Source organism: Chlamydotis macqueenii, chromosome 1 (assembly GCF_036417535.1).
Source record: "Chlamydotis macqueenii isolate bChlMac1 chromosome 1, bChlMac1.mat, whole genome shotgun sequence".
NCBI classification, from domain to species: Eukaryota; Metazoa; Chordata; class Aves; order Otidiformes; family Otididae; genus Chlamydotis; species Chlamydotis macqueenii.
In genome coordinates this window covers 6610980-6631409 of record NC_141556.1, presented here as the reverse complement: position 1 = coordinate 6631409, position 20430 = coordinate 6610980, and the positions used below count along the sequence as shown (strand labels likewise).

At 42.0% G+C, this 20430-nt stretch overlaps 1 protein-coding gene across 16 annotated transcripts in view; it reads right to left on the bottom strand.

Annotated features, from left to right (window-relative positions):
- Positions 1 to 20430, bottom strand: part of CELF2 (CUGBP Elav-like family member 2) — a 565018-nt gene that overhangs the window by 100417 nt on the left and 444171 nt on the right. For all 16 annotated transcript variants that reach the window (XM_086744976.1, XM_086744963.1, XM_086744970.1 and 13 more), the window contains one exon: positions 7350 to 7432. In XM_086744976.1, the coding sequence (XP_086601102.1) occupies positions 7350 to 7432 (83 nt within the window). The remainder of the gene's footprint in view (positions 1 to 7349; positions 7433 to 20430) is intronic.

The window sequence follows — 20430 nt, the reverse complement described above, 5'->3', positions numbered from 1 at the left end:
GCCTCTAACTGCATTTGCAGCTGGGCTAGTGTGCTCCCACTTCTCAGCAGTTCTGCTACCCCAGGGAAAAGCAGCGGTCTGACATGAATGTCTAGGATTTGAAACAGCTCATGGATGCCCACACCCTGTGCAGCTCTGCACCCTCCCGATGTACTGTAGGGGTTAAGCTGGGCCATCACCCCCCGCCAACCCCGAGCACGGCAGATCAAGGTTTAGCCTCCTTCTCCCAGCGCTTCAGGTCAATGGATCTTCCTGCACTTCCCCATTCTTGGAGAGTATCTTCCAAATGTTTGAAGCTTTTCCAAATAATAAAAATACTTATGAGAGCATAGACTCATATCCAGATATCACAATTTTTGAGTCACTGCCCTCAGCACTAGGCAACCAAGTGCTTTTACTTGCCTTCTCTCAACCACAGGAGAGTTTAATTATTTTCATACACAGCCAAACAGCTTCAAGAGGAGAAACGATGACTTCCAATCTCAACTAAGTCCAGCGGTGAAGGCTCTGTTAGGTCAATTCAAGTTAGATCCTCACAACAAACAAGTCAGAGAGAATATGAACTGCATTCTCCTGCGTGCCGGAAAGCTATCCTAATGATCAGGCTGCACGGGAAGGCAAATTTGTCCCCTTCCATCACTGAGAAAAAGGGACAATAAAATTACTAATTAAATGTTTTGCTCAAGTTAGAGAAGTTATTTTCTCTTAGTCAATATTCCCCTCTCCTTACGCCTGCACAACGTCTATCGTTCTGCCATTAAGCTGCAAGTTCAGCTACTTACAGGGATTTCATTGGGTTCCTAAGTCACTTTTTACTGTTCTATGAATTCAGGGTTGGCGATCCATTCTGTGCTTCACAGTAACGGTAGATGCAAACCCAACGTTTCTACAAGGCACCCGAATTTAGTGCAAATATTGATTTTTTTTTTATTTAAGTGGCAAAGTCAGTGTAATTTTTTGAGGTGGATGTGGTGTATTTGCATAATAAAAATCACTTCTGTATCATTAAACGGTTCCATTTGCACCGTATTTTCAAGAAGAAATGGGCCAGATTCACTTTCTCAACATCATTCAATATCTTATAGCTCAGTTCCTAGGAACAGGGGCTCTCTGGGAATTCTCCGCTTTCCCATCTGGTTATTTTTATCATTTAAACAGTTCTAGACTTTTCGGATCCTTCATTAAGCAGCACTTGGCCATGCTATATGGGTACTGAATTAGTTTAATTTGTCATCATAAATCAATCACTCCAATCCCTTAACTAACTTAATTGCTCTTTGAATTCCCTTTCTGTTTGTCAAAATCTCTCAAAGTCACTGACATCTCATATTCAGGCTATTATTCAAGTCATATTGGATGATTACCTTTTTATTACAGGTAATTTTTACATAATGTTCATACAGTACTGACAACTCATAAGGCCTAAAGCAGAGAAGGGAACTGGATATTAAAACACGACCCCAGAAAGGAGTGTGCCAGGATATTCATTAGAAATGAGCTCATGATTTAAAGTGAAAATCAGAAATACACTTTGTTTTTTTCTTCTTTTCTTTGAAAGTGAATGTGGATTCATAGTAAATCGTCACGGATGCCTGTCTTTTGAAACAGATTATTCTGAAGGTTAAATAATCACCCGCTGCAGTGATTCAGCACAGTGCTGAGATTTCTCTCCCACACTACAAACCCTTAAGCCTCACGACCCCCATGCCTTGCCAATACACATGATCCAAACACTGTGGCACGTAGCAAGACCAAGTGTATTTTACATTCAGTGTGAAACCTGAGCTGGTCTGGGGGGGGCGAGGGGAAGCCCCAAAGCGGACTGGCATCGTGCCGATGATTCTCAGCCTGGTGCAGGGCAGAACGAACCCCACTGTGAACAGGCCCGCAAAGAGAAGAATGGTCTAAGTTCCTCTCTAAAAACCACTTTTTCATATTCTACACCCTCAAATGGACCCTGAGGTTCCTGTACAGCCAGTGCAGAATACTTAGGGGAGAACTTCCCTCTAAGGCAGTCCTTTTTCCCTATTATGTAAACGGCATTTAATAAAACCAGTAGTTATTCTTATAATGCAAAAATCAAAAAATCTTTCCCTCAACATCTGGCAAAAAAGGAAGGCACCAGTATCTCACAAGACAGTTAGATCCTACAAACTCCACCTTGCTGTTAAAATTTTAAGAGCTTTCTCAAAAACTGCATTTCTCCATTGTTAAACCCGTAATTAAATTGATTCATACAGCTAATGTCCTAATTTCATGCCAGAACTTCAACAGAAAGGGTTTGCTGCTACTTGGAATATACATACCCCACTTGAAATAAGAACCACGTAAACCATTAGTCTGCTAACAGCATAGGAGTGCTGAGACCTAAATCAACGTGGGCTCTTAATTATTTCGGTGATAACCTTAGCTATGAGGATAGATGCAAAAATATACATACAGGCAACAAATAATCATAGAATCATAGAACAGTTAGGGTTGGAAGGGGCCTTCAAAGGCCATCTAGTCCAACCCCCTGCAAGGAGCAGGGACATCTCCAACCAGATCAGGCTGCTCAGGGCCCCGTCCAACCTGGCCTGGAACGTTTCCAGGATATGGCATCCACCACCTCTCTGGGCAACATGTGCCAGTGTTCTACAACCCTCAGTGTAAAAAATTTTTTCCTAATATCTAATCTAAATCTACCTCCCTCTATTTTGAAACTGTTACCCCTTGTCCTGTCACAACAGGCCCTACTGAAGAGTCTCTCCCTGTCTTTCCTGTATCATGTCAGATGAATCTAACTGAAAATATATAAGAAAAAATATTAAGAGTTTTAGGTGTAGATTTTGCAAACAGATTCCCTCCGATTCCTGACTTCAAACAGCTTCTGCATGAGATTCAAGGTGTATTTACTCAGCTATGGGACTCCAAGAACCCAACCAACTCTTGCGCTCATGTTACCTATCTGCACTTAGCTCTTGCCAGGAAATCCTACCCAATATACTAGTTAGTAAAACAGAACACATTCAGTTTTTAAACTAAAGCAAACAACAAACATCACTGCCAGGAAGGCAGCTAAAGCAGTCCCTGCGTACAGCTCCTCAAGGTTTGCCCTCCATACAGAGGCCAATTTTCACTAAGCAGCAAATTAGAGCAGGGAGGGACTAAGATTATTACATCTAACTCAAGGTACAGAATAAAATTAGATGGGAGGAATTTATTGGATTATTTTGTTTAGGGAATAGAAGTTAAACACCTCTAACAAAGCTATGAGATTCTTAATGAAAATGAGACTAGTTAAGGCCTCAGTTCTACATCTCATCCCAAAGAAGCACATTTCTAAGATCATTATTAGATTCAAATTGAAGTTTTCTCTTTTCTCCATTCTGCCTTTTAAAAGAAAATCCCAATCAACGCTCCAAGAAAAACTGACTGTAAGTTGAGTAACACAAACCACATCCCTCTGAGCTGGGGTATGAGCTACGCGCTTTGCATGTTACATCTGAAAAGACACATCTAGGAATGAATGTTCTTCATTTAAAAGATATAAAAGCTACTTGTGATGCCAGCACCAAACAAACAGAAGAGAATCATCTCTACTTCGTTGATATGTATCCTATATATCAATATGTCTGTATTTCTCAAACACTGTGTATCTTCTTCTCTGCCTAGTAGCAATCCGACTGTAACAAGAGATATCTAAATACATTTTGGGGGAAAGATAAAAGCTCCATTATATGACAAGGAATATTATGACTAACAGAGAGATTATATTAATCATGAGTAAAAAGAAGATGTTTGATCCTACTCATGCTGAAAGTTTTTAAAAATTAAAAAAAAAATCTTTTAAATGAATTTTATCCTCAGGAGAATGATTAAAACCAGAAAAGCCTTGAGATGTCAGCTGGTGACATGTTTTTCTTCTTTATCTTTCTTTTTTGTTGTTGTTGCTGCAAAAAAAAATCTGAGAGAATACAGCAAAGTGCATCATTAACTTCTTATTAATTTTATAATCCAAAGGCAATTCCGTTAAAATAGTGGTGCTGCAACTTTAAATTACAGAACTAGCTTGGTATTTAATGAGAGATTTAGCACAGCGGGGTTTCTGTTAAATTAAGTTGTGCCTTCACATCACAGTGGGAAAACAGGTGTATATTGGTTTAGAATTATGGAAATGTTGACTAATTCCAAGGCTTGTAATCAAACAGCAAGGCACCCTGCAATATTTTCTTCCAAGATTCTGCATTAATCATTTATGTCTGGTCTTATTTTCTTCATGTCCACTAAAAGGGTGCAGCTCAAAGGAGCAGATAAAGCGCTCGTGTTTTCGTGTCTCTGTTAAGGATGAGGTGCACGCAAAAAGTAGATAAGAAACAGAGCACTGTAGGCTTTGCTCACGTACCTACCCAAATTAAACTGAACGTGCAATCTTGGAAGAGGGATAAATTTCCCACTAAATTTAACTTCTTTGGCTTCACCACTGCTGATCCAACACCTGCTTACCCAGTTGTGTGGAGTGGGTCTGCATTTAAGAAACGAAGAGGCAAAGCTTGGCAATGATCTGGCCTCTGTCACTTAACGAACACAGAGGTATTCCCTTCCATGCTCCCGCAGCAGCACGGGTTCCACCTGTGCGCAGGTAAAACGCAGGCGAGTTCCAACTGCTGCAGCATCTCTGCAGCCCCCTGCTCCTGCATCTGCCGTCATCCTTGCCTTACGCTAATAAATCACCTGCCTTTGCCTTGGATTTGCCTCCTGGGCTATTTAAGGATGCCTCTCATCTGACACGTGGTGGTATTACAGTAGAAGCGGAAGGTACGGATTCTTTTGTTTCCAGGAGACACCTTATTACTGAACCTTCTACATACCATATCTCATTGACTGGAAGCAAGCTGACACTCGATGCCCAAATGAACCGGATCCAAATTCATCCCTTGTTGTAACTCTGCCAGAAGATTGCTTCCATTTGCTCTGAGGCTGTTCCACACGCAGACCTATCCACTGCCGATTCCTGCTCCTTCAGTGAAAGCTACTTAGTGGGCCAGAGCTAACAAGATGAAAACTGCTAAAATTCATACAAGGAGAATCCTGCTAATGTGCAGTGTTTTCAGCACGTGTGCCACAACTTTAAAGCATGCTTAAATGAAGTTATTTTGGGAATACACAGATGTAGCATTACAGTATCACCATATAAGCTGAATATCAGCATGCAGCACGTGCAAAATACGGAATCTGTTAGACAATATATGCTGAATTGTTCTCAAAGAGAATTAATTAATCTGTATTTTGAGTCGCTTCTCTTTATTAGAGGTGTCCCTTGAAGAAGCAGGCATAACAACTTATCTCAAAGTAAAATCTTAACATCTCTGGCAGTATTAGGAATATTTTTAAAGCCCAAGCTCCAGCGTCATGGGAATGTAATTTTCATGTTTCCTTAAACGAAAAGTTTGCAACCTCACCATTAGGAAAGAAAAACACAGCCTGAAAAGATAAGTTTTAAACGACAAAGAGCTAGAGGTAGTTAGAAAAAAATCTTATATTTTTGAGCTTTATTCTTAAAAAAATCAAAAGGTACAGTAGTCTCTTTAACTGCTGCATGCTCGTTAGCTGTACAACACAGAGGAGAAAATGATTCCCTGCTCAAATAAGATGCAACGCAGAGCTGAGCCAGCTTTGCCACCTGTACATGGGGAGGTCAGGGAAGGAGCCTGCCCCTCTGAGTCACCCGCTGGGATATAACTACAATCTCTCAAGCACAGCAGCCAGCTCGTGGGGCTCCGGGAAGAACAGAGGAGCAAACGAAAAGACTCTGTCTGCTTCTAAAGGGAGTGACAGAGCTTCAGGGTAGGGTCCCTCACCCTGCCTGGACCCAGGGATACTGGCTGGGCAGGGTGCTGCTCCAGCAGCTCAGGACCACCCTCACTGGAGCGTCCATCCTACCCAGCCACCGAGCACAGCCACTGGACTCAAAGCATGGTAGAGAGTAATCACACAATGAGTTGAGTTAAGTGCAATGTTAGCTGAATTGGGTTAGAAAGCATTCAGCTTGGCATTTACTGGCAGCAGGGATGGGAACCCGCAACTGAGGTTGTAAAGTCAGAGGATGCTGTGAATCTTCCCTCAGAGCCTTCCTCTCTCTCTGAGGATGGAACATCCATCTTCTACATCCTCAAAAGCCAAGTCTGCCACTGGGAGGTTTGCAAGGTCCAGTTGATGGAAAAAATCACTTGAATCTGAAGTGGCATAATTTTTATTTTCCTGTAGCTAGCCTATCTCTGCAAATTTTCTATCACCCTTTCCAGCATTTTCACTTGCAAATCGCAGAGGACTCTCGTTTTACCTCAGTGAATGAGCAGGACACACGGGTAACTATCTGACATACTTCTCTATGTTGGTCATTTCCATGACAGATGAGGTGGCTTTCCTAACAGGAGTTGCACAGTGAGCTGGCCAGATGTGCATTTTTCAAACACATAGCGTCCAATTTCACATACAGCATGTAGGAAGTAAAGGAGATATTGGCCATATAACTGTCAGCCCAACCAATGTTCTATTTATTTATACAGCATTGTATACATTTATTTTTTTTTGTCTGCAACCGTACCCTCCAGCCACATACTTGAACACTTCCCCATCAAGAGGGAATATACCTCCTCCTTTATATTTTCCCCTTCCCATCCCCAAAGTATTTGGCTACATTCAGCAGAAGAAATGAAAATGTTAGAACAAGAAGATTTCAGAGTTAAGTCACGCAATTACCAGTGATACACTTCTCTCCATCTGAAATACCATGGGATAACACAAGCTACAGTTTGTACAACACAACCACAACTGTTTCAACCACCGGTGTGCTGTACCAATGAGAACAGAATGATAAGGAGAGGAGGTGGCAGGGAACAAGGTGACACTGCGCAAGCAGCTACGTGGTACCATGCTCTGCAGTACCCTGATGTGCAGCCACCACACCAGCGCAGTCAGGTTGTTTAGAAACCATGTTGTCTTTTCCTCTTCTCTCCCTTTTCAAACTAGAAGCCCTACTGGTGCAGTTTTTTTCTGATGTATGTTTTTTCCCCCGCTCCCTCTCCCTTAAATAAAAAAAAAAATTGAATCTACCTCGCACTTCAGTAACTGCCTCTAGTCAACAGGAATCAGCACTGTTTCCAGCCAAGGGACTTTCTACAGAAGAGCAACTGCCTTTGGAGATGATGCCATTGCTACAGGACTGGCACCGGTACAGGACAGACCATCAGGTTAGCCACCCTCCCTTGAGGAGATCAAGGTCATTTGGAGCACAAAGCAGCATCTTGAGCAAAAGGACTATTTTTCTGGCGATAAAATAATTAGGATCAAAAAGTAAATGTACTCACCCCAGGTAAAGTTTTAATATTGTGCAGTGCATTCTGTGCCTCAAGAGCAGCTTTTCTTGTATAAAATGTTACGAAACAACAACCTATAGAGAGAAATGAAAAGCTTTCAGAAATTAGTGAGTATGATTTGTGAGAGTACAATAGGGAGGGAGAAAAAACAGTGGTTGAACAACACATTATGAAAGCTGGAAATGTGAATTATCATGAGGCTGCCTGAATGACATGAATAAAAGAAAGCTTGTATGGTTTAAAATAAAAAGTCACCCCCTGTGCATTTCATCTATAGCACACCTACATTGTTAGTGAACTGTAATCACTTAGAAATTAAGTTAACCAAAATCCAATTGGCTTTGTACACTGTAAATAAGGTTATATTTTTCTGAAGGCTCCCCATTATACTTTGAATATAAGCAACATGGCAAGCTCAAGCAGCAGGAATTCATTGTTGCATCTCAGGCAGAAAATCAGGTTAAACCAGCACCTTATTTAAAGGACCTTATCTGTAAGAGCTAAGGTTTGCTCCCCAGGTAAGGATGGGAGGTAGGACACTCATCTCAGTTGCAAGAAGGAAGATAAGCTACAGGAGAATTTGCCACTGGTGGGATAGTGGAGGCTGCTGATGGCTGGCAGCACTAAGGGAGGCTGCATCCATCCAACCTTCAGCAAAGCAGAGAGTTTTTGTTCCGTTAATCTCTTGTTTATCGCTTTTTCAGTATGGCCCAACGAAGCAGTCTGTGGGTCCAAGCACAAGTTGTTGTCACGTTCTCCATTGCAAATATGGAAAGTAACTCTTCCTGCAGCACGCGCAACCCAGGCAGCTCAAAGTCTGCCCCTGGGGACAGCTACAACATGATAGGTGTGGGACAAAGAATCAAGGACAAGGACAAAGAAACAAGGACCACTACGGTTCCACAGTAATGAAGTCTTCTCCGAGGGATGCACGAGGCACACGCAGAGAGCGGGAGGACCTTGCATCCATGTCGCAGGTGGGATGCTCAACACAGTATCCCAGCTTGTGACTTCAACTTCACTTCCAGTGGGAGGAAAACTGCTTTAAGAGCATCACTTGTGCTCTTATGTGCATAACACAAGACTGTAGGTATAGACACATGGCAAAGTCACACTTAAATAGCTCCCACCCAGCACAGTAAACCAGTGAGGTAGGAACACCCTTAGAGACTCATCTGTTGCTACTCTGTCCATAGGGGAAATCCGGTGGGCCTACGTGCAGCCCCTGCTTTGGACCCACATCACATTATGATGAGACTCCAAAACTCCTATAGAGCTCTGTGGCTACAGACAGGATGCTCGGTGACCCAGCTGCTATGGGGAGAGGCTTGGAGGCAGAAGTGGCTATGAAGCAAAAATCTACTTCGTATCAAACAAGACAATGCAGATTTTACTGAAGAATCAGAAAACAATCCTATTCTCTTAATTACAGACAGAGGTCTGTTGCAGCTCCAGAGAAATATCAAAATCAAACAGTAAATAGAAGAAATCCAGGCTCTCGAGGTATTCCCTTGGAGTGTGACAGAGATAACATAATCTGCCCTTTGGGCAGCGAGCAAAGATGTCACTCGCATCGGCTGCCTAATGCTGACCAAGGTGAGACATCACAACCCACCTGATACACCCGCTTTTGTGCAACTTCACGGCATCCCCATAACAGCAAAGGAGAACGCGCGCACAGGAGAACACAGCCAGCGCACTGTACGTAACTGTGTGCAGGTGCCCCACACCACACCCAGGAAGGAAAGGTTGAACCCAGTCCTCTCCCTCCACTGCCTCTCGCTTGGCTCGAGCTGCACTTTTCATCCTATCAACAGGTTCCTTAAAATTTCACAGTTTACAACAGAGATCGGTTAATTATTACTTCGGTGAGTCGAACATTGTTCGGCAGGAATGATTATCACAGACAGCCACAGCCTGTTAAGGTTTATGCTTCCTGTGAGTGTTTCTAAATCTTCTATTTCACTACCAAATTCTGAAAACTTAAATTATTTTTCTCTGGAATTAAAATGGGAAAGACATCAGAGTTTCTGACATTTAAAAGCATGACTGGGAGAAAGTATTGAGATGTTTTTCTATCCTACCAGCCAGCTCCAAAGCCTGTCTTCTACTACTGTCCTCCATTTTATTTATTAGCTTTTTAATATAAAGCTTTTTAACCAGGACAGAGGATTCAGAGGGGAAAATATCAAGCAATAGTCAAGACTTTGCAATTGCGATGTCCTTTACCAAGGGTCTGAAGAATTTCATTTTAAATTTCAGCTCTGCAGGCTTAGTCTGATAAGAAGTTTGAAATCTATTGGTTTATCAGTCTTGGCACTACTTGAAAGAACTGCAATTGAAAGATGAATATGCTGTGAAATACCCTTTAACTACTCATTTTTAGGAAGTAATAGCGCAGGAGAGAAAAATGTCTCTGTGAATGAGGACTGGAAGAAAACAGTAGCATAATGGGAACCGTGAAGACGTTTCAGGCAGGTCATAGAATGGTTTGGGTTGATGGAACCTTTAAAGGCCATCTAGTCCAACCCCCCTGCAAGAAACAGGGACATCTCCAACTAGATCAGGTTGCCCAGAGCCTCGTCCAACCTGGCCTTGAATGTTTCCAGGGATGGGGCATCCACCACCTCTCTGGGCAACCTGTGCCAGTGTTCCAGGAAAAAATTTTTTCCTTATATCCAGTATGAATCTACCTCCCTCTATTTTAAAACCATTACCCCTCATCCTATTACAACAGGCCCTACTGAAGAGTTTCTCTCCATCTTTCCTGTAGGCCCCCTTGAGGTACTGGAAGGTTGCAATAAGGTCTCCCCGGAGCCTTGTCTTCTCCTCGAACCCTGACAAAAACAGAGCCTTCTAAGCTCATAGATTGACACATCTGAAAATGCACATGGATAAAAATCTTTCTCTGGACTCATTTTGCTCCTGTCTTCTCTAAAAAAATCACAAAAAAACCCAGCAGATGTTTTGCTGTGGTTTGAGAATGGGCATCAGTTGTGGACACCTGATTGTGAAGCTACCTGCTGAAGAGGTCAGGCTGGACTAAAGAAAATAGAAAATAAGAAAACACAGAAGAGAAAAGGTAAAAGTGCACATGGTCCTGAAGGAAACGCTGTCGCTCAGCCTATGGAATTTCCAGGGGTGCTCACTGCCATGTTACACAAACTGCTGCAGCTCCAACAGGCCGGCTTTGAAGATGTCTCCAGTGAACATCCATTTGGCTCAGTACCACGTCCCTTAGGAGAAAGTACCAAATTCAGCTCTTTCCACAGAAATTTTGGAAGGGAAGACGCCTCTGTAAGAGGATGGGGCTAATCTGGGCTTTAGGACCAGTAGCTGGCCCTTGCTGAAAGACAACTAGGAAACAACCTTCCTTCCTCCATTCTCCTTAAGAAAATGTAATACTGCCAAAGATAAATCAGTGACACTGCTGGAGAAGTACATTTCCTACTAAAAGAAAAGAAAAAACCCCAACCCTCCTCTCTCCAGCCCCCTGCACACATAATCTCAGCTTCATCACCCACAAACTTGACAGCAGCTTGAACCAGAACTAAACTTTTCTGACATCCAAATAACTCAAAGCCTGTCAGCGATAACCTTTTCCCCTTCTAGTCAGGACAACTTAAAAGGTGAATTGGTTTGTGGACATGGTTCTGCCAATCCTCAGCAGCCGGAAATACAGCCCAGTTTAACTCCATGTGGGCTAGTACCTTCTCGACCAAAAGAACAGGAGCTTGCACCGCAAGTCAGTGCCTTCAAAGCAGCAAATCTCCTGCCTTTTGGTATGCGGGTTGTGCTCTGCTTGGAACCGTATTTACTACAGCGTAAGACATCTCTTCTTTGTACCTAGAAAAAACCATGGAATGAACACGCTGATCCCTACAGTCCCTTAAGGACATCGGCAACAACTTCATGGCTATCCTGCCAGATGCTTGAACAGACTGAATAAAACCTGCCACCCCGCGCCGCACAGCGCCTGATAGCAACAAATGGGATGTCTGAGAAACAAAGGCAGGAACCAGCCCTACTTCTCAAAGCATCTGACGAGAAAACGCTGCAGTGTGTACATTACAATGCTCAACTTCAACACCTCATTAAAAAAAAAGGGGAAAGATCTCTTATTTCAGCTTGTTTTCTCTCTCTTTTTTTTCCTTCCCTTTCTACTTTTTTTCGAAGGAAATGTAGTGCCAGAAAAAGACCTCAAGGTCCCAGCCATTGGGAGAGTTGACACATTCAATTCTCCATGACACATTCAATTCACAAGCCCCTGCTCAGCCTGCCAAAGGCACCAATTAGCACCAGTGGTGGAGATTGTATTTATTTAATTTCCACAGAAACCTGTTTAGCAAGACATCGACAGGGGCAAACAGCCTGTGTATGGCTAGAAACAGCTTTACCTGAGTCGCTGTCAAAGATGGCAGCAGGATTACACGGGGATCATGCAGCCACGGCTTCGCTAAAGCAATCATTTAGAAGTGAGGGATGGACAAAAAAGAGCAAATGGTGAGGACTCTCACACCAGTGTACCCAGGAACTTCTGCTAACAGCAAACCCGGGTTTCTGGGGGACATTCGCGGACATCGTGAAATTACGACAAAGTGCAGAATTTTCACCGTGAAACGTCAAAAAACGCCATTCCTCCTATGAGCAAGAGGACTTTTTCAAAGAGCTGTTGGTGACTTCCCACAACAGGTCTTCTCCTCCTGCGTGACTTCTGCTCTACAACCCAAATCAGCCACCCATAAAACCCTCAGCCCCATCCACCCAGCGCAGCAGAGCAGACACAGCTTTGTTAGGCTGCGAGATCCAGCCGTACGACGTCGCTAGGAACTCCGTCGTGTCATTATTTTTATCGCTTTCTCCCAATTCAAGCACAGACTAATTACTCCATGAGAGCTGTTTACATTCCTAATTTTGAACAACTAACAAAAGGAAGCTCTCCTCCGCTCGGAGATGTGGCTTACATGGTCCTCGCTGGCTTTTAACGGCACTGGGATCTGTGTAAGAGGCTTAATCCCTCAGCCAGGATTTCATGCTTGAATGAATACAGCAACCTCCGTCTTGCTTCGGGTGCAAAAACGTCTCTTCCAGCTCCCTAAACTGAATCTGTGGTTCCTAGGTTAAAGTTACCAGGAATTGCACACGTGCTTCAATATGAGAAAATAACCCTGGGATGTGGACAGGAATTAAAACCCGTTGCTCTATGAGATGCTCTGAGGTTTTGATTTGCTTGAAGAAAAATGTGCTGCAGCTTCCCAGGCCTGAAAATTTAACTTTTGGGAATTAAAAGAGAAAAGATACAGGAGAAAAAAAAAACCTCCTCATATTCGTTGTTCTGATTTATGAGTTTCTATAGTTTTTCAACTGTCAAAATTTGTCAGTTTGGATCTCTCCTGCGTCGTGCATATTATCACCTGCTGCCAGTATCTGAACCCTAACCACAGGGTATAGAAATACAAGAGCTTATCAGCGCGCCTGCAAAGCCTGCAACAACTTAAAAGTATGAAATTTGCTTTACCTTCTAGACTAATAAAATAAACACTTCAAAACAGCTATAATGATTATCTGATGATTGAACTCTGTATTCTTTTAGCAAGTAATGGAATCCTAGCAGACAAATTCAATTCAAAATACATTCACATTCAGGACATCAACAAAGTCATCATGTTGTGAATTGAAAATTCCTTTAAAGGCTGCGTTTGAATTCGAACGGGCTGACAGATCAAGGGACTGAAGGCCCTGGAAGGCTAAATGAGTGAAGTCCTGCTATGTTTCTTTCTTTCTGTGAATGAAGCTCACTTTTGTGTGTGCATTTGCAAGCAGAACAGGTGCGGGCTTCATACAAGCTTGGAATCTCAACGGGCACAGGAGCTTCTTGTCAATCCCGCACGGTTCAAGCTAGTTTAAGTTAAGGAGAATTTCTTTTTCTTTCCTTTTTTTTTTATTTTTTTCCTCCAAATGTTTCTCTCCTGATTTCCACGTTCACTCTTCCACTACCAAAATTTAAACATTACTCTGCGATTTAACAAGGCTGCCTTTTAAAAGGGTCTCTTGCATTCCAGCTGTTCATCCTAACGCTAATATGCCTGTTCCTAAATCCCAAACAGCTGCCTGAAGAGTGGGATTTGCAACCAAACCCACCATGACCTACATTGTCAAGGCAATGAAGACATGAAAAACTCCCTTCCTCTGAAGCCACTGAAAAGACCTATTGCTACAGGACTACAGGTGCGTGGTTGGACAACGAGCATTTTCACATTCATTAAATTTGGTGCAGTGAGACTTGTACAGCATTTCTTCTGTATTACAGATTTCAGTGCAATTACCTAACTTGCAAGGAAGACACCAGTCTAGTATTAGGAGAAGTGTTTCAAGCCTCAGAGATTTTCATTGGGTGATTCCATACAAAACCAGAGAAAAACATGAACTGCTTGAATAGCAAATACAGATGCTCCTGACAAAGCAAATGAAAAACCTTTCCAGAAGTAAAAATCCAACTACTTTTGTAATCCTGCTGAACAGAAAAAGGCAGCGGCTAGGGCAGGGATGCATTTTGATTCCCACCTCCATCATCCTCTTGCTCTGTCGTATATGGAGTCACTGGAGAGTACGATGGCAGTGATTCACTCCTGAAGCAATCCCTGATAGAATCGCCATATACTGCAGAAATCAACCTTGAACGATGCAGCCTCCCAATTAGCTCAGGTTTGCTAATAGTTTGATATAATTGGCACCCTGATGGAAACCATATTACCAGTCCTGTCACCAGCCAGGAAACTGCATCGCCACTCTAATGACAGCACATATTATAGCGATGCCACTTCTAATATTAACACATTAGCTGAAGGTAGGCAGGGGCTCACAGGAGAGGAGGATTCACAACCGGGACGTGCCAAATTCCACCCTGCGCTCTATTTTCCCTCCTGCTTATAACACCCAGGGCGGCACTGCACCAGCCCCGGCGTGCCCCGAACCGCCCCTCGCGCATTAAAGCACAAATGCTGCAGGTCGGTAACAGCCCTGTAAATGGCCAGTGAAAAATGATCCCACGGAGCTCAATTTTTTCTCTCCATGCCTTGCAAGTTATGACGGCCTTTCTGTTAATTGGCCACAAGTCCTGGTTTGCTGTCAGCCTTCAGCTGCACCAGGGAGCTCTTTTGGAAGAGTCGCACTCTGTCATTCCTGTACCCTTGTGAATACAAATGCTCTCTATAAATGTCCTCTGCCTACAAAATGGAAGTGTGGGGTTTTTTTTTTCCTCCTTTTTTTTTTTTTTTTTTTTTGACCTAGATTAAATCTGCTGCATTTCCAAGCCTTTTGGGATAGCAACTAAGAACTAATATGCACCGGTTCATGTGCTACACCACTTCCCTACCCATTATTATGTAAATTTTGACTAAAGTGCGACACAGATAGTAAAGATATCACGGGCAAAATTGCCAGAATCTGCTTCTCCTGCTCTCTGAAATAAGCCACTTATATTAAACAGTTTTAAATGGCCAATAGCTGTAAAAGTATCTGAAGAATTTCAATGTACATTTTTTCATACATGACAATGGCACCTGTTAGCAAATTCCTGAGCTCTCCCACTGCCTGTGGAGTGACTGGAAAGCGAAGATGGTACAGGTTGTCAGGGCTTTCTGGTTTACTTTTGAAGAAAGGGGCCAACTTCCACATCTGCAGCTTCATAATACGCATTCGATATTTGCACTAGATGGTGACTAACAGGAGGAAAAAGCAGAATTGGATTATATATGTGGTGGCAGGGTAAATAAATACATACAAATCAGGCTTACAGCATCAAGGCAATTTCATATCATTACTAACTAATCTGTCCCTAAAGAAATCATCAATGCATGAGCTGAGCTGTAATGGTCCAGGCTGACGAGCAGATGAGAGATGACCAAATGTAAACTCAGAAAGCGCTCTGGAGATACGGATCTGCATCAACCTGATCTGCAGGTTGATGGAAACACCACCAGCCTGGTCTGGGATGTTTCTTCTCTGTCAGCCCCTCCAAGCACCCACCCATGTAAATCCCTCGGGAGAGTTGTTGCTTTTCCAGCCCTGTGAGATGGAAGGCTGTCAGTCAATCAACACTAGCAAAAAAATCAAAGTGGTTCTCAGCATTTCTAGTCGAGTTCATGTTTGGTCCATTCACGTTTCTAGATCTCAGAGGTAGAGAATAATTGGGATTTTATCCATCAGTCCATACAGCTTACAATAAGAACTACCTATCAGAGCTTTTGGAAAAAAGTTTCTTGACTAAGTAGGACCGCAGTGGGAGAGGGTGGGGACATGGTATTCCCATCTTTAGCTCCGTGAGGGGTCTCCCATGGGAAGTCACCGTACTTCCCATCCGTAAAGTACAGAAAACAATATAAACAAAATACAGGATAAACAAGAAATATATATATATATCACAAAGAAATCTTTGAGGAGGATACCTCAATGAAACTACAACACAAATACTTATTTCTTATGCTGCCTTCTCCTCATTTCCCCTTTGCCTTTTTTTTTTCTTCTTTTCCTTTTTATTCTCACACTAATTCTCCTTAATCTTTAATTTACTTTCTCCTCCCCTCACATAAATCCTTAGTCTTTTCTTCCTAGCAGCTGGACATCATTTCCTTTTTCTTGGCCAGGTAACAATTACTGACTTGAGTTTACTGGCTTTGCAATGAAATAACGTGTCCTCTGTGCATGTTAACTCCTAAATTTGTCCAACTGCTAAATTCGTAGAAAGAGAGGGCTCGGAGCACAGATGCTAAAAACAAAAGGAAAGGAAAAATTAAGGTGTCCTCCCTTATTAATCCATTCTTACAGCAGAAAACTGGTGTGACACTGTATTTCAATTCAGAAAGACTCTACAAACATCACATTTACAGAAATTAATGTAGGCAGGGACACATCTTTCCCTAATGACATTTAAAAAGCCCTACAATCTCCAACCCCGATATTCACTAGTAGCAAATCGAACTTCCAAGCACACAGATCTCACAATCCCGGATTTCATTCTGTTTTCTTTCACTTGAATGCCCGGGAAAGATCACTAAGGACTAGTTTTCCCTGATAAGACTTCCAGCCCACTGCTCTGATGAAACTTCTAATTGCACTGCAACTCCTGAAAAGCCACTCAAGTCCTGGTTCAACTAGGAGGCAACTCTGTAGCGAAAAATACTCAGAATAGCATAGCTTTACCATAAAATTATCCTTCTAAAATCTTTAAGCCTTTGACTTTGAAAGTTAATTACAATTTATAAAACTTCACCGTCTCTATGAGAAAACGATGGTTTTTGTTGGAAACTATTTTCACTGGTTAAATCCCAAAGGCATCCTGGCTCCATGAGGCACAGGGTTGCCAGCAGGTCAATAGAAATGATCCTCACCCTCTGCTCAGCCCTGCTAAGAAACGTCTGGGGTGCTGGGTCCTGTTCTGGGCTCTGCTATACAAGAGAGACATGGACATACTGGAGGGAGTCCAGTGAACGGCCACAAAGATGATGAAGGGACTGGGGCATCTTTCTCATGAAGTGAGGCTGAGAACCTGAGACAGTTCAGCCTGGAGATGGAAAGGCTCAGGAGGATCTCATCAGTGTGTATGAATACCTGATGGGGAAGAAGTAAAGAAGATGGAGCCTTCTCAGCGGTGCCCAGTGACAGGACAAGAGGTCAAGGGCACAAATTAAAATATAGGAAATCCCATTTAAACTTAAGGAAAAATTATTTTTATGGTAAGGATGATCAAATGCTGGCACGATTTGCCCAGGAGTGGTTGTGGACTCTTCATCCCTGGAAATATTCAAATCCTGCTTGGACAAAGCCCTGCGCAACCTGCTTTGAGCGGGGGTTGGATGAGATGAACCCCAGAGGTCCCTTCCCACCTCAGCCAGCCTGTGATTCTGTGAAATGGCAATGAAGGAATTTAAGTAGCTTTTCCACAAAATCCCTACTAACACAGCTTAACTTCTTCAGAAATATATTGCAAGCTTATTTAACTTTAGCAGACAACATCAGTTAAATTACTTTTTTATTGTTGCTCTCATCAGTTGGCAAACAGCTCTCATCCACTAGCAGATTTCACACAGGAGATGAGTTTTTTTCATAGGAAGAACACAGGAATTAATCTTTTTTTTTAGAAACAGAATCAGAGACATTAAAATCTCAGTGTGGCCCCTGTTGCCACAGACATTCAAGACAGTAAGAATGTCATGTCACATCTTGTTCTCAGAAATGTCATGAAATTTATGAATTCAAAAGCTGATATTATGATGCACTTTTTAAGCTACAGTTTATCCAGTCCTGTTGTACCTGACATGATGAAGTTTTGTTTAAATCTCACTTATTACTTCAGTATTACAAGACCACCTATCCACCCACAGCCCTGACAGCTCTAAAACTCTGAGCTTGTGTCCTCTAAAGACAGTACAGGAAAAGCCAGATCTAGCAGCACAAAGAGACAAAAGGAGCAGGGGTCCAGGGAGAAGGAGGTATAAAAGAAGGTATAGGGTGGAAAGACTGCTATTGCTGACACTTAATGAACACTCATTAAACAAAAACAAAACCCCACTCCTGTCCCTTGCCCAGCAACTTGGTGAGACGACTGTGTACCTGTTGGTTTCAACACTTGTCTGGATCTGGAAGAGTTGGATATCGTTTTTGCAAGAGAATCTAAATCTGACCTTGGATAATTCATTTCTAGGAATAGGGTGTTGAAGTTCTTCTGAAAATGACATTCAATGCCCATCTGAATCTTTAGATGCCTCAACGCTTTTAAACAATCTGGCCTTTAAACTCCCTGTGCCTCAGCTTCTCCTTGTGAAAAGGAAAGAAGAAAATGTCCTGAGCTCAAAGGAATACTGTGAAGAAACCACAAAAAAAAAAAAAAAAAAAAAGGAAAAAAGAAAAAAAGTGAGGTAAAAAGATACTGCAATAATAGCGATACGAGTAACAGCAGAGCACTACTTTCAAGCGCTGCTTCCATCTAACCAACTACACTCCGGCACATTTCCTCCAAAAGTTTGCTTACAGGAAATGGAAGAAATCAATACAAGACGTTCGAGCTGACAAGGGGCACTCAAGTAGCATGGGAAGAAATTCTAGGTGAACTATTGTCTTAAAGTGCCCTGAACTTCAGTCAACAAAGATCTATTTTCCCCCAACACCCAACGCCACCCAACCCCACATTTCACTGCTTTTGGCCAAGCCACCTAATAGGGGCTCCATTCTCTGCTGCTCGAAGAACTGATAAAGCATCTGCTCTGGGTCATGATTTGTTACAATATACACACTGCTTTCAGGGAGGAAATTTTCATCTATTTGGAAACTTTTTTCCTTAGAAATATGTTACTTTTCTCCATCTTTAAAACTTGGGTACAAATCCATTGTCTGACTATATCACACTCCCAGCTCCATTTGCCCAAGATGCAGTCAAACACTTTCAATTCTTTCTTGACTTTAACATTATAAATCCTTACACATCCTGCATTGATTTCCAGGCATTCACAGTTTCACTCTCGCAGGGTCACAGCACATGTCAAATCTTTCCTATGCTGTGTACACCTCAAGCAGTGTTTCATCTAAGGAGCTTCACTTTCCCTCAACTTGTTAGCAGTGACACATTTACTCCCCAATTAAGCTTTTTTTTATAATAATAATAATAATAATAAAGAAATAGAAGAAGTTCCCAGCAACTCTTCTGTCTTTCTAGCTGGTTGAAACAATTTTATGCAGATGAAGATGCAACTCCACAGAGCCTTTGAACTTTAAGCATCATCTTTACTTGGCTTTGAACTCTCAACAGGGCCCATGATCTTTCAAAGCAGTATACTCTGCCTGTGGCAGCTTCAAACAAGGGCAAAAAAAGGCATAGTTGGAAAAAAAATGCAAAAGATGCTTTTATTAAAATGCTTGATGCTCCTGGAAATAAAAAACCACAACTGAGTGGTATCTGAAGAAGTGTATTCGGCACTCAAGTGTTTCCCTAATTAATTGTTTAGATGAGTGCTAAAATAAATGCAGCAGCAGCAAAAATAAACAAACCACTTTAGTAATAAAGCCATATATTTCTGCAGACACACAAAAATAAATGGCAGGGCTTAATGAGCACAAGCAATGAGAACGAAGAACACACTTCGTGTGAGGGATCCACGCTCAGAAAGCTCAGGCTCAAAAACATTTGAGAGGTGTCTCACCGCAGCCTCCCAGCCTGACTCACGTTTGTCCCTTGCACAGCATCTTGTTTTGCAAAGATTAACAATGTAAAAATAAAAAGTGTCCTGGTGAAGCATGTTTCACCCTGCCTGGGCAGCCTCATAGGAGCAAGGAAAATGCCTGTGGTAAGAGATTGTTATCCCAGTTTTTTTCTTTAAAAAAAAAAAATTATTATTATTTCACCTGACAATTAACTAACGTAAAATCAATGAAGGCAGATGCAGAATAGTGTAGCACATGTACTTCCAAAATGAGAGAAAAGCTAAGATGATTCATAGCCTTTTCCTTGTGACTGGAAAATGAGCTAATGAAGTATACTCGGGGAAAGTGTCATCTTGCAAATCTAGGAAAGCAGTTTTAATAGAATTATAAAATTGTTAGAGGCAGGAAAATTCAGCTAAGCTCCCCTCCCAGACACGACAGCATTATGTTTCCATGTGTAATTCTTCAAAAGTTTTATCTGGTCCTATCTGTAGATTTCCCAGAATCAGGCTTCTCATAATTTCCCCAGAAAACTATTTTGCAATCTCACAAACATTAATTTCAAAGACACTTTTCACGGTAAACACTTTCAGCTTTGCTTAATTTCCCATAGCTATTTATTTCTTTAAAACATTCCCAAGTAACACTACTATTTTGCCATCTTTGTATTAATGATTCGGTAATCAGAGCAAAAGAGTAAAACCCATGTACCATACAAATAAATACGTTATTTCCCCCAGAAGTCTTCATACAGCTGATGGTTTCTTCTTGATACTATCAATCATGTATGACTTGGAAAACTGATTAAAAAAATCTATTCACCAATATTTAATATCTTTTAAGGAAATGGAATACTGAGAGCGTGTTGACGACCTAC